This window comes from Anopheles merus, chromosome 3R, assembly GCF_017562075.2.
Source record: "Anopheles merus strain MAF chromosome 3R, AmerM5.1, whole genome shotgun sequence".
NCBI lineage: Eukaryota > Metazoa > Arthropoda > Insecta > Diptera > Culicidae > Anopheles > Anopheles merus.
Window position 1 is genome coordinate 48,155,267 of NC_054084.1, and position 24,162 is coordinate 48,179,428.

The 24,162-nt window shown below is 42.7% G+C and overlaps 3 protein-coding genes across 8 annotated transcripts; 2 read left to right on the top strand and 1 right to left on the bottom strand.

Annotated features, from left to right (window-relative positions):
* The first annotated feature begins 2,218 nt into the window (after positions 1–2,218).
* LOC121595693 (guanine nucleotide-binding protein subunit beta-like protein) lies at positions 2,219–4,588 on the top strand. The gene is made up of 3 exons (XM_041919859.1): positions 2,219–2,446; positions 2,619–2,827; positions 3,856–4,588. The coding sequence occupies exons 1-3, from the start codon at positions 2,338–2,340 to the stop codon at positions 4,474–4,476; spliced, it is 939 nt and encodes a 312-aa protein (XP_041775793.1). The 5' UTR covers positions 2,219–2,337; the 3' UTR covers positions 4,477–4,588.
* Positions 4,589–5,443: 855 nt separating this feature from the next.
* On the top strand, positions 5,444–7,407 carry LOC121595690 (dolichyl-diphosphooligosaccharide--protein glycosyltransferase subunit 1). Its single transcript, XM_041919855.1, has 2 exons — positions 5,444–6,170; positions 6,245–7,407. Exons 1-2 carry the CDS (start codon positions 5,594–5,596, stop codon positions 7,045–7,047), a joined length of 1,380 nt encoding a protein of 459 aa, XP_041775789.1. The 5' UTR covers positions 5,444–5,593; the 3' UTR covers positions 7,048–7,407.
* Positions 7,408–7,721: 314 nt separating this feature from the next.
* Positions 7,722–23,124, bottom strand: LOC121595685 (adenylyl cyclase-associated protein 2). Of its 6 annotated transcripts, none has more exons than XM_041919845.1 (10): positions 19,176–19,320; positions 16,231–17,336; positions 14,543–15,662; positions 13,619–13,800; positions 10,179–10,767; positions 9,880–10,075; positions 9,444–9,801; positions 8,947–9,332; positions 8,730–8,876; positions 7,722–8,650 (listed from the first exon to the last, which is right to left on the bottom strand). In XM_041919845.1, the coding sequence occupies exons 2-10, from the start codon at positions 17,228–17,230 to the stop codon at positions 8,567–8,569; spliced, it is 4,062 nt and encodes a 1,353-aa protein (XP_041775779.1). In that variant the 5' UTR covers positions 17,231–17,336; positions 19,176–19,320; the 3' UTR covers positions 7,722–8,566. The 6 variants fall into 6 exon arrangements, with proteins under 6 accessions (XP_041775779.1, XP_041775778.1, XP_041775777.1 ...); XM_041919844.1 differs by having other exon boundaries at positions 19,164–19,320; XM_041919843.1 differs by having other exon boundaries at positions 19,144–19,320.
* Positions 23,125–24,162: the final 1,038 nt, after the last annotated feature.

Consider the following 24,162-nt stretch of genomic DNA (forward strand, 5'->3'; position numbering starts at 1 on the left):
AGAGTGTTAAATTGCTTTAAAGATTTTTTTTCTAGCTATTTCCATTGATAAAAACATTTTTTGACCTGTATTCGCGTTACCGAAAATAGGAACACAGCCTGCCGAAAATAGGAACAAACTGCCGAAAATAGGAGCAAAACCAATATAGGCATTTTCAAGAATATTTGTGAAAAAGGGCTTTGAAACGACAAATAAAAAATAGCTTAACGTATAACGATAGTGTATCAACCAAAATAATATCACTTTCATGAAAAAATAATAAAATCCCAAATAACCAAATCGTCCTTAACCCACTGTAAAACCACTTCAAACCCAAGGTGTATGGATATTAGGAGGTGAAGTGCTTCAGAGCAAATTGACATTTCACGACTTGACATCCCAAGTGCCACAAATCCACTAAACGACCACTAAACGGCTTCTAAACGACTCAAGTTCTCTACCTAAACGGAATATAGAAAGACTTCGTTTAGCAGACGCCAAACGACTCATGCATTCTAAAAATAGCAAAAAAGCTGGTGGCGCTATCTGTTGGTGGGATACCCCAACCAGTTGAGCTTCATCGCTTGGAGGAGAGCTTTCTCATTTCCTCTGTACTGTTGTATGGTTTCGCATTGAAGTTATGCATCGCTAGAACTAGAACGGCGATACGATTGTTTAAATACTAAACTCCAACGGAAACCACCAGCACTGAAGCAAGTGAGATTTGAGCAATGGTCATTGGTGTTGATACCCACGTATCTAACCACACGACCATTTATATAGATTTTTGCTCAGAAAGTTAGAAGGCTATATAGGTCATAATAAAATGCAACTTGTCGAAACACATTGCAAGAAAAGGATAGCAATATGATGATGAGTTGTAATACGCCATCTATTGATCAAACCAATGAAGCTGTGGAGCTTTCATTTTTTTTTCTATGGATATTCAATTTTCCAGTCGTTTAAGCTTAATCTGTGGCGCTTGGGATAACAATACTGGGGGCCACGGTATTCAAATCGGGAAGGGCTGGAGGGGGGTGTAGAAAATTGTATGCGATTTGACATAACAATACTCAATGATGGCGCCTGGCAAACGTGCTAATAATTCACCTGTTAAATAAATACACCTTGCTTCATTCAAACCCACGTGGGTTTGTGGTGGTCGATTCAGTCGTTAACCCACCAAATTTTAGAACAATCGGAGCTGCCAGTTCCGATCCGATGTATCTATCTTGCCCACCCTTAAGCCACCTTTTTCAAAAATGCTTTGAGGAAAAGTTTGGTCAAGGGTTGGCTTAGGTCAATATGCTGGACAGGATTTTAACTCCTCGGTTGATTAAATTCATTCACTTACATCACTGCACTTCAACTTCAGCAATATTATTAGTCGTTAAACTATGCACTGACCAGCGAAATGGAAGAGTTCATTCGCAAGTAAACAAACACATATATACACATATACATAAAACATGTATGTTTTACAACAAACCAACTTAAATACACACGCTCAATTGCTTCCTTTGCATAATTAAATAACATTTTAACACAGGTGAAACATGTTGAGCAAATAAATTGCCCGTGCATAAAAATCTGACTTCAACAACATTGAAGTGGCTGCTTCTGTGGCCGTGTGGCTTAACCCACCAAACTGATAGTTTTTTAGCTTTGTTTGATGGAACTGGATCTTTAGTACAAGAAATTGGTGGCGTTTTCGGTATCTTGGTTATATGGATCATGACATTTTGCAGCACCGATGGCAACAATAAGTCACTGAAAGCCAAGCTCACTTCATTAATGGGACCTGGCCGGCCTTGACCGACAGCGGTTGTTGTGTCAAAGAAGTAGAATGGGTCACAACTGCGCCAAATAGCTGTTTGTTTACGCTTTTTCGCAAACGTCAAATTTTGTCACTTTTTGTCAACCTTTGTCAACTTTGTTTCCTGGCTGCTCCAGATTACAAAATTTTGACAAAAGCTCAAAAAAGTGACAAAAGCTCATGTTTTTAAAAATTTGTCAACATTTTGTCACTCTCATGGCCTTTCGCCTATTGGCTCCAAAGAAGTTCGTTCGCCTTGGGAATGCTTGTTGAATGTGAAATACTGATTTTATGTTTTGTGTGATGTGTTTGACGAGCAGCACATTTGCACATGAAATATTTCACTAGCTGTCCTGTGAAGCGCCCTTGGTGTGAAACGTCTGATGAAAATAACATTTCTGTTAGCACTGTCATCAGTGTCATCTGCGGTCGGACCCGTTCACGTTCTTTTCTTCGCCATCTTGTGCGGGTCGGACGTGAATTTCGCTGCTCGCGAAAACGAATCGCTTGGCAAAGTGTGAAATTTGTGAATAGAACCGAAAATGACTGAAACACTGCAACTGCGCGGCCAGCTGCTTGGCCACTCTGGATGGGTGACGCAGATCGCCACCAATCCGAAGTACCCGGACATGATCCTGTCTTCGTCTCGTGGTAAGTGTTGTAGGTGATTCTAACCTCCAAAATGTGCTTCATCAACACGCGGCATCGCCAGTGGCATTATCGACATTTGATGCATTCGAGCCAATGTGTTGCCCTAGGGAAGGATGTGTAGTGAATCGCCAAGCTCTGTTGTGTGCTAATAAAGGTATTGTACTTTTTTCAGACAAGACGCTGATCGTGTGGAAATTGACCCGTGACGAGCTGAGCTACGGCATTCCTCAGAAGCGTCTGTACGGACACTCGCACTTCATTTCCGATGTAGTGCTGTCCTCCGACGGCAACTACGCTCTGTCCGGATCGTGGGACAAAACTCTTCGACTGTGGGATCTGGCAGCTGGTCAGTCGACCCGCCGTTTTGAAGACCATACCAAGGTGTGACAATTAAGTTAATGACGCTTGCCACCGGCAAGCAAAAGCAACTTCGCACGAAATCAGAGCAATCAGTGTTGATCGATCGTTTTGATTCGCTATTGAGTCCAACTATCGATTCTTAACGTTGGGTGTAATCAGGGGCTCTTCCTTGATACGACTTCCGTTAATAATGGATGTTGATGTACCGTAATTCGAGATAGTTTGAATTGTACAATTGTTGGCAACATGTGCGAAATTCTTTCAACTGGCTAGGATTTGCTCTGTATATGATACGTTATTGTGCCTATGCGAGGCTGAAAATCAAAAATTTAGTTACAAAGCGCCAATGCGTGGCAGAAGAAAGTAACCAAAAGCATAGTTTCAAAGGGCCAATGCGTGGCAGAAGAAATATGTTGTGCTATTCCAATTAGTGTGACAAATCAAGCACAAATGGTCGTCAACCCTTGGATGCCGAGGCGGGCCTGTATATCCATACGGTGAGCGATGCGAGACGGTTGCTTGTGTTGAGGTATACGGTCGTTGCAACATATTGCAGTTCTATTATCTATGGCAGAACACTATCTGTATTCGTTGCAGTCGCGCGGTTGTGTCTTTGTTCTGTAGATAATAGTAATGTACGAAATGCGATGAAACACTCTTCGAAAAACATTTAGATGATTGATGACCACAATTACTCAAATCATAGAAAATGTGACCGCTACAAGAAGCCCCTTTCTCATTATATAGTACAATCGTATTGCTTTTACGCACATCCCAGCTCCATGCAATTTAACTAATCTATGAGTCGCATGGCGTTCTTCTATTAATAGAGCGTGCAAGAGTAAACTTCCTCTCGATAGAGCACTCCTTTCCAGTTCATGCCCCCATGTGGTAGATTTGGAGCAAAGCTTTGTTGAGAGACAACATAAAATATTAAAAGTTGTCTTTTCTAATGTAGCGGTCACGTTGTCTATGCTGTGTAGTCTGGATGACTACTACAGAATGGGTACCATTTAGTGTGAAGCTAATGAAAAAATCTTTTATTGCAGGACGTTCTCTCGGTTGCTTTCTCTGTAGATAACCGGCAGATTGTGTCGGGATCGCGCGACAAGACGATCAAGCTGTGGAACACTCTGGCCGAGTGTAAGTACACCATCCAGGAGGATGGACACTCCGACTGGGTGTCGTGTGTGCGATTCTCGCCGAACCACACCAACCCGATCATCGTGTCGGCTGGTTGGGATCGTGTGGTGAAGGTTTGGAATCTGGCCAATTGCAAGCTGAAGATCGATCATCTCGGACACAACGGATACCTTAACTCGGTGTCCGTGTCGCCCGACGGTTCGCTGTGCACGTCCGGTGGTAAGGATTGTCGCGCCTTCCTGTGGGATCTGAACGATGGCAAGCATCTGCATACGCTGGAGCACAATGAAATCATCAACGCACTGTGCTTCTCGCCCAACCGCTACTGGCTGTGCGTCGCCTACGGACCGTCGATCAAGATCTGGGATCTTGCCTCTAAGACGATGGTCGAGGAGTTGAAGCCGGCTAAGAACGGCGATCCGCCACAGTGCTTGTCGCTGGCCTGGTCTACCGATGGGCAGACCCTGTATGCTGGCTACTCCGATAACATTATTCGCGTGTGGCAGGTGTCGGTCTCTGCTCGTTAAGGCGAAGAGAGTCCTTTGGATGGTTTATTAATGATTCCATTCAAGTGATTATTGGAGAAATCCGTTGCATTCTTTGTCAAAGAAAGTAATAAACGGGAACGTGAAAATGTAATTTCAATTAATGTTTTTAATGTAAGATATTACTCGGTTATATTAGTTTTACAACACATTTAAAGCAAAGAAACATTTATTTCATATGTTGACATTTTTAGAGAAAAAACACTCAATTAACAAAACGATTACGAATATCGTGCAAGTGCAGTTCTGACGGATTTGCGGTTCGTATACCTCATTCGATAGAGTAGTGAGGTAATTCTATGAAATGCACTCAAATATTAATAAAACCAAGTCTCAGACTAGATACGATTCTTTCGGACAAAAATAGAAAACTGAGAATAACTACGTTGCTCCAGCCTGGTTTTACATTGGTATATACCTCTGCCTGCCGAATATGCAAACCGAATATGATTTCCCTTGGAATGTAATTTCGATGTATGTTGTTATTAAATGCTTTAGTTTTTAGAACATGTAATCCATGGGTGCCAAAATAGCCATTCATATATGGGAAATGTGTTAAAGCTCCGCGTGCTAGCGCTGCCCCGAAATAGGACCATCATCCATCGGTCCAAGGGAAACGGCGCAGACAGGCGGGAAAGTGAAATATCAGTTCCGAAGGGTCTCCGTAATTCTTAAAGAACTGGTTCACTTCATGATGGATTTGGCGCCTTTCTATATTCAGATAAAATTACGAAGAAAATTATTTCTAATATCGTTTGCCTTCGCATGACTGACTCGTTGCGCTCCTAGCGGCCAACATGGCAAAATTAGGAAATGGAAAAGATGCGTCAAAAAAATACACGTCATGTTTGACAGACTTCAGTTTTGGTTTGCGTGTCCATATCGCAATTGTCAATCCGGCTTGAAAACGTACATTCGTGGCCGACTTCGCGTGAACCAAGCATTCGATCCAATCTCCAGTATCGCACTCGAGGCGGTGAACGATTCCGGCATTCTGGGCAGAGAATCACAAAATTGATAAACTGGCAAAGGCAGCGTAGCAACTCGCGCAAGCCGGATAGAAGTTTTAGCTGCTGCAATACACTTTTCCTGTGGAAAAATGGTGAAGCTGGTGCTTGTTGTTTGCGGCATCGCTGCCGTACTTGCCGGCGCGTTTGTGCAAGCGGCGATAGACATGGAGATAGAAAACAGAGCCGTCGATCGGACGATAGATCTGACCTCACAATTAGTGAAAATTTCCTACAAAATAACTCTAGAACACAAGTCGAAGCTGCCCATCAGCACTTACCTGTTCGTTGTGCCGGAAGCGGACCGAGAGAAGTTGGCCTTCATCTCAGCGAAGGATTCCTCCAAGAAGGAGCTGAAGCTCACGGAAACTACCACCCCGAAGGGGGTGACGTTCAGCATGACCCTGCCGGCCGGTGCATCGAACCCAGTCGTATACATCGAGACGGTGTTCACGAAATCGCTCAAGCCGTTCCCTTCGTCCATCACCCAAAGCGAACGGCAGCTGGTGCAGTACTTTGGCAACGTTTACTTCTACTCTCCGTATCCGACGGTGACGCAGAAAACGACGGTCCATCTAAGCTCCCGCAATGTGGAAAGCTACACCCAGTTCAAGCCGAGCGTCCAATCGGACAGCACTGTTACGTACGGACCGTACGATAACGTGGCAGGTATGAATGAGGGATCACCATCAATACCATTTGTTGTAAGGGTGTTAACGTTTGTCCGATGTTATCAATTCTAGCTTTCTCCCACGAGCCGATGACGATTCACTTCGAAAACTTTACTCCATTCCTCACCGTGACCCGGCTGGAGCGTACTATTGAGGTATCGCACTGGGGCAACATTGCCGTGGAGGAAACGATCGATATCGTCCACTCGGGAGCCACGCTGAAGGGGGCGTTCTCACGCTACGACTACCAGAAGGATGCCCGCTCGAACCAGCCCAGCGTGAAATCGTACAAAACGCTTCTGCCGGCCTCGGCCACCGGTGTTTACTACCGTGACACCAATGGTAACATCTCCACCTCCGCCCTGCGCACACTGAAGGATGCGGTCGAGCTGGATCTTCGCCCACGGTTCCCCCTGTTTGGCGGCTGGCGCACCCACTACACGCTCGGTTACAATGTGCCGAGCTTCGAATACCTGTTCCAGAACGGCGACAATTTCCTGCTGAAGATGCGCGTGATCGATCACATCTTTGACGACATGATGATCGACGAGGTCGTGACGAAGGTTATCCTGCCCGAGGGCGCCAACAACATTAAACTGATCGCGCCTTATTCAATCCAACGGCACCCGGATACGTTGCACTACACTTACCTGGACACATTCGGCCGTCCGGTGATTTCCTTCAGCAAGCGCAATCTGGTCGAAAATCACATCAACGACTTTAATCTTAAGTACAACTTTTCACGCGTCATGATGCTGCAGGAACCGTTGCTGGTGGTGGGCTTCCTTTATGTGCTGTTCTTGTTCGTGATCATCTGGATGCGGCTGGACTTTTCCATTATCAAGGACAAAGAGCCACATCAACACAAAGACTAAGTAGGCGGTCGATGAAATAACCCAACTTTCATCTCCTTCTTCTTTACTTTTATTGCACATTCTCTTTTCTCTGTGTAATTGGTCCGCTATTCCATCCATGGCCTTCTTGGTTACACGTGTCTTATGTTTTAATTGGTCCTTCTCAAATGGACGCTACCACCAAAAGCGCATGGAGAAAAGTAAAGTAATCACGTGTTTCAACGTTTGCATTTCAGAACCGCTAGCACTAGCGCTCGTTGTACTGAACTGATCGCGCGAGCAGCAAATATTCCAATTGCGTTCTGCTAACTAGTTGCGCCTCTACACACAAACACAAACAGAACAAGGTAGAGAAATAAAAAGAAAAAAAAAAACAATAATTTCTAACGATTGTTTTCAAATCACTTGAAAGAAACAGATAATTGTAGACGCTTCGTGTAGTGAGAACGAAAAGAAGCTACACAAAACGGAAATGATCCACACCAGCTTAATTAAAAATGAACAGATGATATCGTAGTCCATCAATTTCAACAACTCTCTCGTTCGGCATGACAATTGAGGAAAAAAAGGAAAATGACGCTTTCAAAAAATGTCATGGAAAAAATTATCTTATTTATAGTGAACCAGTGTCTGTCCACCAGTATATTTGCTTTTCGGATTTGCTTAAATAAACTGCAATTTTAGAGCATTACCCCTTCGCATTAGCTTTGAATAGCTACAAATCTTTATTTAGGTTGACTTTGCTGGGTTCCAATAACTTTATTGAACGATGGACATATTTCCACGAATGAATTGTGTATATCGATTGGTCAGATTACCGTGATTTATGCTGTAAAAAGTGTCGATTCGTTTTCTTTTATCAATTGCTGAAATGCGCCTTCCATTTTCTGTTTGTAATCAAGGAAGGGGTAATAATATGTTTTGTTTTATCGAATGTTTAAAAGCGCACGATAAAAACCACGGGAAGCCCCTTTGCAATGAAGGTGATTGAAGTGAAAAGGAAACAAAAATATCAGAAACACATCACACACGCTTTAATACAAGAAATCTCTTTGATCGAAAGCATTTGCAAAAGAAGTGAGGTCAACTACACACGATCCTTGGGGTCGATACGCACAAACTTGGTGCTTGGTACGTTCGATGGGCTGAATTAGATGAAGATGTGTGTTTTTTTTAAGGTTCCAGTGCCATTTTCATGTTCAGTTTCCTGCTGTCGATATATAAAATGCTCCATCCACGAACTTACTAGTATTACTGTATGGTTAAAAATTATGCTTTTAGATATTGGGATACTACTCTTTTTGCACGCTCTTGTTGTCTGACGTAATTTCTAGATGATACTGTTTACGATTACAATTTTGCTCTTATCTGCTTTTCCAGCTTTATGAAAATAGAACTCGGAAAAGTATCGTTACATTTGCAATAAAACAAAGTACACGCACAAAACCTCACAGCAAAAAAACGAACCACACACACACACTCTCACTGACGGTTTTAGAAAGAAGGTGCTTGTGTATGTGCTTGGTTGGTTGTGATCCCTTTAACCAAGGCTTTCAACGCAAGTAGTGTTTAGAGAACTGCCCTTAACAATGGTTTTGAATTGTTCCGGAATCGGTTGCTCGGTCTGTGAAAATGCAATGCAAGAAATGATTAGTTGCAGTATTTTTTCTTCCAGATTGTAACAAGAATAAAACGATACTTACATAATCTCCGCTACTGCCCTTCGGAATCATCACGTTCATTTCGGACGATTTAGAGCTGACGATCTCGACGGCAAGCGAATCCGCCGAAAGGTACATCTGACAGCCATCAGTCTTGTCAATGGAAATCGTTGGTACTTTACCGAGGACCTGTGGAATGCAACAAAAATGGGCTGGGATTATTCGAATCAAACAAAACACCCGCAATTCTTCCACCGACCTGCATCTGGACGCTCTGGCAGTTGACGAATTCAGCCGACGCCACGAGCGAATCAAACACAAGGGAACACTTCTTGCACGAATCCATCACGACGCTGTTGATTTTGCCCTTGATCTGCAGGGTCGAGCCTTCGCAGCGGAACATGTACACCACGTTGTTCATCTCGGCATTCTCCACCACAAGGTCGGGGTTGTTTTTCTGATACTCGATCAGCCATTTCTTGCCATCGCGCGTGAAGGTCGGCGGTTTGGCGACAGCTGCTGCGGCGGGTGGGGCTACCGATTTTGTACCGTTGGTCACACCGGCCGGTGCCTTGTACGGTGCCGGACCCGAACGGAGGGAAGGATTTTTGTGCGTTTGCATATCGGCCGTTACCTTCTTCAAGCCTGCAAACGCAAAATCAATAAATATCACCTGGTTGAGAGAATTCAAGCTCATTGGAACAACGGTGCACAACAGGCACAAAGAGTCCCGTGTGTTGCTGTTTTCCTATTTACCCTTCGTAATATCAGCACCCTGATTGATCTGAGCAAACAGAGCGCTCCGATCGTCTCCAGAGCCGTCCGCTGACAGATCGCCTAGTGGCATCATTGGCGGTGGGGGCGGCAAACCACCGGGCGGTGGTGGAGGTGGGACCGAGGCACCGCCAACCGTCGGTTTGTCCTTTCCGGACCATACCAGGCCAGTCGTGTGGTGCTGCTTGATGTATTGCTGCAGTTCGGTCAGGGTTTGAATCCAGGCGCGAGCCCACTCCACATGGGTGCTGTCCTTCTCTTTCCAATCTTTAAGGACACGGTTAGTGTAGAACTGACCGGCGTCGTTCATCTCCTTCACGTACGGCCCTGGTGTGGGGGCCTAGAATTTAAGCGAGAGCATGGCATTGGATGTATTAGACCGCGACACTGAAATCATGACGAATGCGCTGAAACCTACCACACAGACCCATCCGAGCGCCGGAATGCTTTCGCTAATCGCGGACAGATGGTTAAAGAACGAGGAGGTTCGATTCTTTTCGCGATAGCTTTGGATAGTCGAAATCTTATCCGAGGTAGGTTTCAGCAAATTCTGTAAATCCGTATTCGATGGTGCACTCGAGGCGGATGCCACCTTCAGGAACGCAAACTGGGCACTGGATACGGGATAAGCGAAAACAAAATACGAGCCATTAACATAACGTACACACTACTACCGTGACCTTTCGTCCTTCTTTCCTGGGAGCAATTGTTACTTACTCGAAAGCTTCCTTCACGAATTGCGCTTGGGTGGCTACGTCGCCTCCGATTTTGTTCGAAAGTGCAATAAAGTTGGCGAATGAGCCGAGCATAATATCCTCGTAAGCGTTAATACTCATCTTGCTCGTTGTTCCTACTACGGTGCCGTGCTGCGAGGAGGATAATGACAATACTGCGGTGCCTTGCTCTTGGATGGTCAATGGATTAGTATGGTTTAATAAAGCAGATGGTTTAGATTGTATTACAGTGGTTGTATTATGCTGGCGTCCCTTTTGCGGTTGATCGGTCAACGCGGGAAACAAGGTGCTTTCCAAACTGTCTACTTTCTGATGCAAATACGAGGCCGACGGTGGTGGGGTCGAGGGCAGAACCGTCGGTAAATCGTCAGCGCTCGGATCAGTGTCCTCTACCGTGGTGTTGGAACGAATTACCGCCTTGCCAACAGCACACGCGTCTTTCAGTATGCGTCTCGTTTCTTCCAACTCACGCGCAGATACGGTACGTTCAAGCCGATCGACAATACGCTCCAGACGATCGATCAAGCACTCTAGCTCACGGGCTGACGAAGGTTTGAGGTCCGGATCACAATCTACACCAAGGAATGTACAGAGAAACACTATTTTAATAAAATGTGCAAACTACGCGCGAAAAACAAAACCAAAGAACTAGCAGGAATAGTAAAAGAACTATAATAACACAAGAGGGATTATTGAGATGGCATTGGAATTAGTTCGCAAGAGTTTAGAAATTAAATTACTTTATAAATTATATTTAAAACCATCCACCAACGGATACTCCCACAGAGAACGTCCTTTCTTCAGGTACCAAATGCATAGCACCTGTTACAGCTGAAAACCTGTTACACCCGATGGACAAAGTATAAATTCCCCAATGAATTCATCATACGGTAAACCATCGTTAGGTTGGAAGCCAAAAATACACTCATGATTTATTTAAGAAACACTATAATCCTATAAACTTGGAAGTGTGCGTTGAGGAGTTCTAACTTGTATCTTCCCTCTTGTTTGCATCAACACACTTTGGCATCCAAAATCTAATTTTAGAATGGCCTTGATCTCACAATTAATTTGGCCCTTGAAATTGTAGGTCAAGTAACATCATATTGCTTTCTTCATGATTATCGTCTGAGCTCTCAATTTTGACGAAAAAAGAACTATAAATTGGTCGATCGTACAACTTGAAATCTAACGTTACGTCACCCGGCACCTTATCACTTATCACAACCATATAGTTTTTGCTGAAACCTTAAACCAACCGGACGGAATAGTATGCACGGAAGCCCCATAACAACAACAAACTAACTAACTAACTAACTAACTAACAGACAAACGCGCATCGAGAACGTTACCTGGATTGGAGCACGTTTTCACATCATGTATGATCAGAGTACGCCCAAAACAGGCGCTCAAAGTTTGCCCCATTCAACACCACCGAACCACAGCACAGCACCACACCACCACATACAACAACTACACGCTCTGTGAGGAAAACGGTGTGCGGTGCGCGTCGAACCGATTAGAAGCTCGCGAATTCTAATGCGGGGGAACGACCAAAGAAGAAAACTTCCTTCCCAGTCTTCACACCACACCACAAAACACAAACGCACACCAAAACAACACAACCCAGTGGGTTAAACTGTTTTCCAAAAGTTTGTTTGGATCTGATTCACGCACATACGGCTGCAGCAGCATCACGTACACAATGTGACGCAAACACAGTTTTTCCTTCTTTGCTGTCGGACCACCAAACGTGCGCAAGAACGGCACGCTTCCTCACGAAACGAACCTCTCAGTGTGTTTGTTGAGCGGAGTAGTGTGCGAGGCGGCACACATTTCCTTTGGAAAAAAATATTTGGAGATCGTGGCACGCTGCGATCGTTATTATTATAAATTGTGTTTATTTGTGTGTTAGAAGCGCGTAGTTGGGTGCTTGGTTGGTGGTGGTGGTGCTGTTGGAATGGATGCAAAATGTGGACTAAATTTAAAACGCTATTAAAACACACACCACAACGCTTCACGAACGCAACATCGGACGTTTTCCGGACGGTGTCATCGCGCAACCCGACGCCGTTTGCGACTGCTCACAGCTAAGGAGGGACCCCCATGGATGGATGGATGGATGGATAGGGCACGAACGTTCTCTACTGTTTGCGTATGGATGGTATTTTAGATTATGTAGAACTACCGAGTGAGATGGGAGCAGTGCGCTTATCGGGCACATGTGCCCATGTAGCTAAGCGAGAGAATAGATAGTACAAACACCCCATCGCACCTAAGCGGCCTGCGTTGATAATTCCGCCAAATTCAGTGGGTTTCCTGGGGCTTCAACGGGGTTTCAACGGAAAATATGTTGGATTTTATGTACTATTTGTATAATACTTTTCCAACCAATTATTCATAATCTTGCAAGAATGTGACACACAAATGTAGGAAGAATGCTCAGCGATTTGTTAAAAACTCAAGGCCAAATTAAAGAACTTAAAAAATGTTCAGCAAAAAATGCTATTTTCAGTTCGAAGCTATGCAGCTTCACCTGCTGATGCGGAAAGTGAAGAGTTTGTGAAAATAGTACCATTCATGCATCTCCTTTAGGGTAGCTGAAACAATAACCTACATATATTCCTGCTGCAGCTCTCATGATGGATAGTTTCAGCTACTTTAAAGACTTTAAAGGCTTTACTTTCTTGAGAATAATGAAGTTTAATATATTGAAACACAAGGCGTTCGTTTCATCTCGTCATTTGGTACTTGTTCACGGAAGGCACTCAATGTGAATTTTATTGGCCTTTGCCTTTACATACTTCAGAGTGGCACGACGGGATGAAGCATTCGAAAGCAAAAGCGAAACAACGATTTGATTCATCGTTACCAGCACATGAGTCATGCATCGCGAGTTTTCGATAAGAAAGTTCAACTGTATGAAGACGAATTGTGTGTTTAATCTTGAATCATTACTTTTGTTTTTTCGCATGATACTAATGTTATTTATATTTTTTTTTCGACGAACGAAGAACTACTGCTCAAACAATAATAAGAGGAATTACTAATTGTAGCTAATCGTTGCGAAACCGATTACAGTATTCGCTACCACCACTCTGGGTGATTATTTGATAGTACTATCTAAACAAAAACCCTGCAATATGGTCTCCCACATGTTAGTAAACGTATTAACATAATAGCCAATTGGTTTCGGGCCAATTACAGCTACGTGGGGACGATTTATGAAAAAAGAAGAAATGAAATTACAACATAATTGCTCCCCTATCAAATAGAGAAAATGTGTGTGTGTGTATTTGAGTGGGTTACACCCACCGGTAGAAACAACGGGAACAACATAAAGTAAGAAATAACGGTATGTAATGTAACATGATATCATTTAGCAAACAAAAAGCATAATATCGTTTAGTTGTTGTGTAATACCCTCCGATTCCTCCTCCGTCGGAACCTTGGCAACTTCTGGTCCTAGCGGATCAAAACGCACACGATGCTCCACGGCAGCATGGGCAGCATTGAGCAGTTCCGAGAAAAACCGATGCCTGCGTAATGCCAGCTCATCGCGTCCTATGGGCGTAGTGGGTGGCTCCATAATGCCACCCTCCTCCCTACGTACAGCCAATCGAGAGGGCACGAGAAAAAACAGGTAGAACATTTAGCAAATTTAAACGAAACGACGCCAAGCAACTTGTTGCAATGGGAGTGAATTGAGAATGAGGGACTTTTGGGGCGGGATGATCTTTCATTCCGCACAATTGGCTTAGAAGCGATAGTTCAACAGAGTAGCACTAACTAGCACATTCAAGCGAATTCTTGTAAAAAGTTTAAGAAAAATTCTATTTAGAACGTATTTATAGTAATGTCGATTAAACGAATGAGAAAGATGGGACGATTTTGCAAATGACGAGATTAGCGGTGTACAGTATCTAATTTCTAAATGGTTCTAAACTAAATGGAAAGATTTTGTTGCATGAATGGACATCAAGGCAATGATGATGACATAGATGATGTGGATGGATAGTGATGGTGATGATGATGATGGTTATTTTTTGTTTGCTTTCAAGATTCGTATCATGCAGCTTATGTTTGAAAAATTATTCTTCAAATGTAAATCAATAGATGGAATCCACTACATTTCAGCTAGATTTGCACATTTTGTCACGAAACATTAACAACGAAATAATACATTGGATTACGCTAATCTAACGCATTAAAATCAGGTGTGAACTTAACAAAACCACACGTACGAAAGCGGTGTGTTTTTAAACATTATCAACCAAACAAAACGAGAATATATGTATGTATGAGCGACCAATAAAATTTCTCTAATTGACAAAACAGAATACCAACATCATCAATCGATCCTCGGCAAACCAGTCCGGAAGGGCTATCATGCCTGGCAGTGAGCCTCGCTTGGTGGCGTACGGCGTGCACATATCACCGCGCGGTAATTTCGGTGGCACTGAGTCCGAAAACACGGAATCATCATCTTCCGGTGGTGGATATTCGGGCGGCGGAATCACCTCCGTGCTATCGTTATAGGCTACCTTCTTTTTGATCGATGACTTCGAGGATGATCGCCGCGAGAGGCAACTCTCGCGAAACGAAACTTGCGTCCGTATCGTAGTGTCGTCACTGTTGACGGACTCCTTGCGGCTGCTGCTGTTGTCGCCTTCGTTACCGGAAGGACTGCCACCGTTGGTGGCCGTGTTAGGGACCGATTCCGACAGTGTCGATGTGTCGTCGTTGTTTGATTCGCGCTCTTCGCTGGAATTTTTTGAAACCTGATCATTGTTGTTGCTGACCACATTTGTCGTCTCTTCGCAATCATCTTCGCCTTCGTTCTCCGGCGAACCGACGGGTTCTAACAGCTCGTCTGGAGGTGACGGCGTCACTGATTCTGCACCTCCTACATCTTCCTCCGAAGGTTTGGCGGGTTTATCTTCCACGACAGGCGAACTTTCTAGCCGATTGTCCGCGCTACTGATATTTTCCGGTGCATTGTCATCGGTTGGAGCAGGAATGATCACAGCTCCATCGTTGCCTTCATCACTAGAGCTACTGAGGGGATTATTATCGTCATCACTCTTGCTATCATCGTACTGGCGTGGTAAGAAACGTTTCACGTCGATTGTCTCCTCAATTGTTTCTTCGCTATTGCTTGGCTCACTTTTAAGGCGTTCTATCTTAGATGCTACGCATGATACAGTTTGCTTCTCATCATCAAGCTCAACTATTTCTTCGAAAGTTAATGGTGGAGATGGTCGTAATGATTCGGTAAACTGTTTCATTTTCGGGACATTGGCAGTGTCAGATTCATTGATAAGCGAAGAGGCGTTTGATGAATTATTTGTACGATCTTCGATGATTTTTTCTTCCGGTTGTAGTTGATTTTCTTCTGGTGCTTCTGACATAACCATCTCGTTCTGAACTGATCGCTCTTCGATTAAAGCTCGTGTTCCAATTTCATCTAATAAAAAGGCACACAAAGTTAATAATACGATCGATCAATGTTTTGCATAAAATACAATTGTAAAGTAAATACGTAATTTGCTAGAGTTGGTAATGCTGTTCTGTTCAGAATACGACTTCTTTCAACATATATTCTATTGAGCATTCCTAAACTATACTGAATAAAATCATATACATAACTTCAAACAAAAACTTGAATTCATTAAAATATTTTATAACTGCACATGAACCTCATAACATTTTATCTTTATACTGTCCTAATGCCAATGGTAAAAGTTATAAATTAAATTATACGTGTTCATAAACCTCAATTTCTGAATATAAAAAACTTAATTTGACCCAAAACAACCTTATGTTCCAAATCGTTTAGGAATATATACTCGAAAGTACGACACTAGCGCAAAAAAAGAGCTCAGTCAAACATCCAAAAGAACAACGTTAACACGAACGACTGCTAATAGCAGCGTGTTGGTTAGCTTATAAGCGAGAGCTGTCAAGTACAATAAAGTGCCCACAAATTAGGCGTCATTTTTCCGTTCCAGCTATTCTGAGGCTTTGATCCTTACCATCTTGCGGTTGCTCCTCCGATTGCTGCTGCTGCTGCTGCTGCTCCTGCTGGTGAACTGGCTCCAGTTGCTTCACGCTAGAATTTTCATCTAAAGAACTCGATAAATCGTCACCATCGTGCGGAGGAGAAGGAGGAGGAGAAGTGGTGCACAGCTCGTTCGAGTTTTGCCGCGATGGTACATGATTAGGCGATTTAGGTGCTTGTACCGTTAGATTTTCATTTGCAGATTGTGTACCTTCCTCTGGCGAGTGACACGGCGGTGTTGCATCCTGTTTATGAGCCGGATCTACATCCCCGGTTGGGGGTGATTCCTTTTGCTTTTGTTGCTGTTCAACCAGTTCCTCAACGGTGGTAGGAATTTCCTGTGGAGTGTTGGTCGCATCTCCGGTCGAATCGGCGTCGGTGGACTCATTGGGAAGTTTAGCCTCAATTTCGGTAACCACTTCCGATGATGGGCCCGATTGATCGGTTTGACCTCGGTCTGTGTTGGAAAGTGTTTTGCTAGCTGGCGACGATGAGGCCGAACCGGCTGTACCGGCCGGCACACTATCAGCAGCATTATTCTCTTCCGTTGCTTTTTCGTCGCTATCAACAGGATTTGATAGATTGGATTCTTCAATCACGTCGTTAACGGTGCACGGTTCACGGGGGTTGTCTTCCGGGGAAGAGGGTGCCGAATTAGCATGCTGCGTATCGGACTCATGGTTTTCGTTATCCTTCGGCTCTGGCGAGGAACCATTCAGCACGGCCGTGGTCGCTGCCGAGCACCCCGAATACGATTGTAGATTATCGGAGCTTTCAATTATTTCTATCTTGATTTCCTCATCACCTTGTGAGAGGTTGTCCGCAGCCGAAATTTTACAGGCACTCGCATTCGTTTCGTTCTGCTTCTTCGACTGTTGCTCCCGCTCCTCCTCCTCTTCCGAGTCGGACAATTTAGCCGATTTTTCTTTCTGTTTTGGTGATTTGGGATTCACACAACGGCAACAGGAAAACATTTTCAAGCACTATAATTTAACGCAGCCGAAGTATTGCTTTGTGTGTGTAAAACGTTTGTTCCTCAGTCTTAGCACTATCTTTTAAAACACACTGTTGCTATTGTTGCTGTAAAATTGTTTTACGTATATGTGAAGGAATGGCGAACATTAAGGATTGCGTAAATTAGTGTTTAACAATCATGCAACAACTCCGCTTCTGTGGCAATAATGTGATGCAAAAATTTCAGCGAAAAACTTGAAAGCAGGGAAAATGGTTTAAAATGTAGCAAATATAGCATATGCCTCGCATCTAATTATACTTCAATTAATTGATAATCTAATACATTTCCGCATACATTGCGTTTCGTATTTGTTTAAAAACAATGAAAGAAAATGCTTTGGAAAATTCTGCTACCTATTCAAGAAGGGCGGTCATGATATCGTGGCCTTAATGGCATTGAGCAATAATCCCCATCTGTTATTTGTTTGCTCTCCGGAGGGGTTAAAAATAGTTTTTCCTTCTCGTTAATGCGTTTCGCTCGTTTTCTTCTTTTGTGTTCGAGGACGTTGCCGATAGCGTGTGTGTATGTTTGTTGATTATATGCAAGCATCAGATGTATCCAAAGCCGGCACATATTAATCACCCCGACGTTAAGGTTAATGGTGTTAATTGTCAATTTTTGGCGTATCCTTACGCTGTTACCTTTCATTAACTGTACCAGAACATTGCTTACGACAAGGATTAAGAAAGGATTATGCTTTTTAAAAATATTGTATAGAGTGAATGAGAGAGAGAGAGAGAGAGAGAGAGAAAGAGGAAGGGAGAGAGGGAGGGGAAGTGGATATATGAATCTTACCGGCAAGGGGTTAATGGGGGGTAATAGTGAGAAGGTAACGCTTGTGCAAAACAAGCAAAACTAGGTCACACACTATTGTAACAAACAAGACCATCCTTAGCGATGAGACATTGTGGAAGGTTCATCACCCACCATCATAATGTGAATGCTTTAAGGCAAAATGGGAAGAAAGGCAAGGACCTTTTTATCTACCAATGGTTATTATATTTGTGCGGAGTGAAATGGAAAAGGAGAGGCGTAATATCATTGTTAATAATATTGGTCAATATTTAACTAGTTTTGTTTGTTCTTGCATCTACACCGTTAGTTCGACGCGCAGTTGTATCGTTACGAAGGGTTCCCGGGAGAGTGTAATATTTGTAACGAGTTTGTCAAATAAAAAATGGTATCGATTAAACTGCTTAAAAAAGGAACATATACTGACATTTTTAAGGCTAAATTTTAATGGTTTTACGATGCAATATTCTGATAACTTGCTGAAGCAACCTTTAAAAACATAATTCACATATATTTGCTACATTTCAAAAGTGATCATTCCCACCATTGAGCTAGTTGAATCTTGCATTATCTATAAAGTACTGTTGAATCCAGTTCGTCCATTAAAAGCAACGAACAACTTTAACGTCCTACGAACACACTAAGAAATCTTTCATCATCCTTCCGAGTGGTATGCTGCTGCATAATTGATGCTGAAGGTAAATGTGGAATGAGAACGATTTCAAGATGTAAGGATGTTGCACCGGGCACAGGGCCACACACAGCGAACATACGCAAACACAAAACGCTAAACCATCCGTGAAAAAAAACACACACACTAACACACTAAACGTAACCGGGTGTGGCGGCACAGTTTTCGAGGCACACACATTATCCCATTCACTGAACCACTGTATATCCATTGGTTTATCCGAATGGTTATCCTATTGAGTTGCCAGAACGAACGTAAGTAATTCCATCGTCCTTCTGGGTAAAAGTCGTAAAATGCTTCTTCTGATAACGCAAAAAAAGACTGAATTGGCTGGTCAGTTTCGTCGACACAAAGGTAAAGGTGTGTTTGAAGCACATAAAATTATCTACCGCTCTGGTGGGACACGCACAAAATTCACTACCGAAGGACAAGGAAACCGAGCACCAGTGATAATGTCCCGCCTTGCGAAAAAATACTGCCAGGACGACACACCAGAGTGGCAAGCGGTACCGATCGATTCAAAACACCAGGCTCGACTGGAGCCGTCGCCTACTGATGGTTTGGAATCTGCGAAACCCAACCCAGAGCAAAGCGTGTGGCTACGGTTGGGAGCACACGGTGCTGGAGATGCTAACCCATCGGGGAGGTTGACGTAACTTTTCCGGGAGCGGCCCGAATGGTCCGAATGACTACCGAACAGTTTGCCCACAATAATCTCGTCCGTATTTCCCCATTTTGTTGAATGTTTTTCTCCAAACGATATGTGCAACACGATCTTTCCCCTAGCTACATACATTTTCAGAGAGTAGTAACGAACGGAATCCGCTCTTGTTTTGTTCTCCTGGGTTTCCATACTGTTCTGCATACACGTGCTGCAGCAGTGACCGCCCGTGTCAATACTACGAGACATGCTGCCCCCGGATGCTGCGAATTTTTCGCTCTCGCGTATTCTTTCTTCCAGTCAGTTCGCTCTTATTTCGATGATGATTGTGACAATTCATTCATTGTTCTTCAATCGTAGTACAAACGAGTAGGATAGGGGATATCAATGTAAAATCAAATCATATAACAGATACATCATGATTAAGAATATTTTGTAAATTTTTGTTCATTAGCTTTTTTGCTGATTATGTTTTCCGTTCCTTCAAAACTATTTTCGAACGGCTCAGTTCGGTCCAACGTAAATACCGCGAGCGACAATATCGGGGGGGAGTTAAAACGATGCACAGCGCAGTCTCCGTACGATTTCGTACGATGGTATTTGTATTTGTTCCTCTGTGATATAAGCCCATAAGCTTCACGTTTTCAGCTTGATTACCTCGCCAAACTCTCCTGCGTGTTCCAGTGATTATAACAGTATGGAAGAGAAAGTGTTGATGACACCTAGGCTAAGGACAATAACACCTCCAAGGTGCTGCGAAAGTGAAAAGTGTGAGTGTAAAAGCGGCTGTTGGCATTCCAATGGGAGTAATTAAATAATTCTTCAATCATCAAAAAATAATTTAAAATGAATTACAAAAAAAAAAACATTAAAATCCTTTTTACTATATAGTCTGATGTTAAATAAACCATATAAACACATATCAGGATCAAGACACAGTTGCATAAGACAAGGATTATTCTACAAAAATGGAGCTATATTAATCGAGTTAACAACGAACTGAAGACTTTTTCATTTGGTGCTACAACCATTGTTGCTTTGGGCCTGCCCATGCCACCCGTCATGAGCTGGGATAGCAGGTTAGATAGTCACTTATCCCACTTATGAGGGAAACGGTGTATATGACTTGAACCATGAGTGATTAAACTATAAAACAAAATAAAAATCACAACAGTATTGTAAATATGGTAAATAAATTGTAAATATATTTATAATTGTAAATATAAATATTATTTTTAACGAAAGTTAGTTGAATCACAGAAAAAATAACGATTTTTTAGAACTCATACATGTTTCAATGAAAGTGATCGATCGTCGTGAAATGTTGTCTAGCGAATGAAGCCAATTTCCAATTTTTAACGTTTATTGTTGTATTATTCCCTGATTTTTATCTCAGGATCGTTAGCAAGAAATCGTTGGGATTGTCTTTTAAAAACAGACGAGGTAAGATAATAAATTAGAGAAAGTTTTATTCGATAGCAATTATTGATGTATGTCCGTTAGGGCCATTCAATTAACTTTAGTTTTTGATGAATAAAACAGCTGTATCAATAAATCTAAGCAATAAACTAAAATTTTCATTTTCTCGCTACCACTGTACGCACTCCATAGCAATATCATTTTTTTTTTTATTCCGAAAAAACGCTCATAAATTACTTAGAAATATTACATAAAAGAGTTAGAATTCAATGTACTGCGGTTGCAGATTAATTTATCCATTTGAACATCGTTTGAAGAGAAATGTTTGTGGAATAAATAGCTTAAAGACAGCAAAACACAACATTATATTGTTGGGTCTCTTTTAAAAGGAATTACTTATATGTTTGGCTGAATATGTGTTCTCTCCAAACACACACACGCGCGCGAAATAAATACTACTATCCAACCCAACGCCAACGATTGTTATTACCAGAGGAAAACTGATATCGTTATTCAGTCAGAACCGTATCTGCTCCCTTTGCTGTCTGGTTTCCCCCAAGACGATTTACACGTACGCACACAACCGTCGTCGACCGGAACTGGACGGAAACAAGAATCGTTCGAGGTCTAACCACACACACTCATCCGCTGCATGTTGCCACTGTTGAATTAACATCATTCAGGGCGTTGCGTAGTACGAGAATATACAGCGAAATCGACATTCAATAACGTGTGTCTTTACAATTACAGTTAACACTGTAAAATGTTTTTAAATGTATGTCTTTTTTAGTGTTTAAATTACAAAATCTCATCTCACCTCAAATACAAATGGCGCCAATGCGGCATTTAGCCATAAAGTTGCTATTTATCCTCGAAGAAACGCATACGATATGATCATCTCCTTATAAGGAAGCTCATTTCAACCACTCTCGCACACATGCACTTATATAGAAAAGGGGGCCAGCGATCACCAATGCCACGGGATGGCAACCGACACATACCAGAGGGATAAAGTTTTGGACCTTATCTTAGGCCCCACACACACGTAAATTGCGGTTGATGTAGTGTGTGGTGTAATACATGATTGGCATGATGATGACGGTCCCTTATACTCTCCTCTGTAGGTGTTTCATATTTCACACAGAAGCCCTTGGAATACAGCCCTGTTAGAGTGGGTGTGGAGAAAGTTGCCGAGTGACGATCTCATAGCGATCTTAAAGATCGTGTCTCCAATTAAAAACGAACCAGAGCTCGCATTGAAAAAATGATCTACGACGGGGAAGTGACTCAATCCAACCGAAATAAATTTAGTGTGCCGTGTGCGATTTCTTCCCCTTTTTTTCGTTTGTTTTGTACTTTTAACATCTCGCAGGGATCTATTTTAGGGGTATAGAAACATCGCGCTCGACACCAGAGTGCTTTTGCAATCAATTCATCGAACTCTACCCTCAAACCGATACAGATAACAAACACACACCCTGCATCCTAGGGAATGATTACAGCAGACCGGTATCTATTGCACACGCAACGCTTCTGCTTCTCACGCACACATCTACAGTGGATGATGTATTCATAGCACGATACTGCTGAAAAAGCACCACCTGCAGATTATCCTCCATACCATTTCAAACGATTCAGGTCCCATCGTATCGCCACCAATCACGTATAGGGGTTGAATCAGCACTTTTCGACACACCTATTGGGTAACGTATCACTTGCAGTTAATTCTTCCTGCTAGCCTCCCAGCCCATTCAATGCAATGACGAATCGACCGTTTGATTCCTGTTCTTTGTGAGTCATCCAGGTGGAGGGTGGTGGAGGGTATTAAAGCTCATGATTGCTCATCCGCAGCGAGCGAACGCAGACAGGTTGTGAAGATCATTACTCATCTCGGTAGCCTATTTCCACCATGTTCTCGTTTGGGTAGGGGTGTCGAATTGTTGGCAAGTTAGATTAGGCAGGCAACCACAGAGGAAAAAAAACTGTAACCGGCCGTCAAAACAAAAAACCCTTGCCAAGGGGCAATGGCCTGTAGCAACACACCCTCGCCGAATGTTTGCGCATTCGTACTTGCAATGTGGAAGGCACATCCGTAGACTTTTCCGTGACCCGTAAACAAAACTAGATACTATTGCTTACCACAAATGCAGGAGATAGGAATCGTTTAATTTTCTTGTTAACTGTTTGCACTGAACACTTCTGCTTGTATTCTTTCCTTCGGTTCGAAACTCCAGCGACTCTCTTTTGTGTAAAATGTACAGAGAGAAGGTTGCCTCACAGCCAGCATACTTGACAATTGCTGACACGTTGCACTGACATCCATCGAAATGGAAAAGTTTTTAGAAAGTGTTAATAAATAATAATTTTAATGAAAATTGGAATACACAAGCTAAATGATATTGAAAGATTTGTTTGAATTATTTACCTTAAATCACCTCATATGGAGTGAATCTGTTTGGGGAAAATTTAACTGCTTTCGTTTTCTAGATTGTTATGTATGAGCTAACCTGAATTAAGATACACATTAGCTCGCTATAGTCCGTGCTTGTAACGCTAGAGCACGGATAATCGAAATGTTGCCAAGCAGCGTTACTTTTTATTTTATTTTGTGCATTATAAAATTAAATAAACACTCAGGGCAGCAACTTGGGACCACTGCTGTTCTCGCTTTTTATTAACGACGTCACACTGGCCATTACGGAAGCAGATTGTTTGCTTTATGCGGATGATGTTAGGCTGTTTCGTATCGACGGAACACTTCCGACTCTCTTTCTCTGCAAAGATCGATTGATGTCTTCTCTGACTGGTGTATCAATAACGACCTGCTAATTTCTGTTGCTAAGTGTACGTCTATGTCTTTCTTTAGAATAGCTAGTCCGATAAGGTATATCTATAGCATATCAGGGACACAACTACCGCGGTGCAATATGGTCAGGGATTTAGGAGTCACCCTGGATCGCAAACTAGATTTCCGACAACATTACTGTGATATTTTAGACAAAGCTAACAAAATGCTAGGATTTATTCGTCGACATTCGAGAGAACTCAATGACCCACACTGCCTGTTAACTCTGTATAAGTCCCATGTTCGTTCCATCCTTGAGTTTAGTTCTACAGTTTGGTGTCCGTTCTCTAGTGTTTGGTCCAATAGAATAGAAGCTGTCCAAAAGAGAGTTACTCGTATTGTCCTACACTTCACTCCGTGGGGTAATGTAACCGCTCGTCCATCGTATCATACTCGTTGTTTGTTGTTTGGTCTGGACACACTTGCTAGGAGACGTGATAATGCCCAATGTACGTTTTTGTCCAAACTTATTGTCGGTGAGAT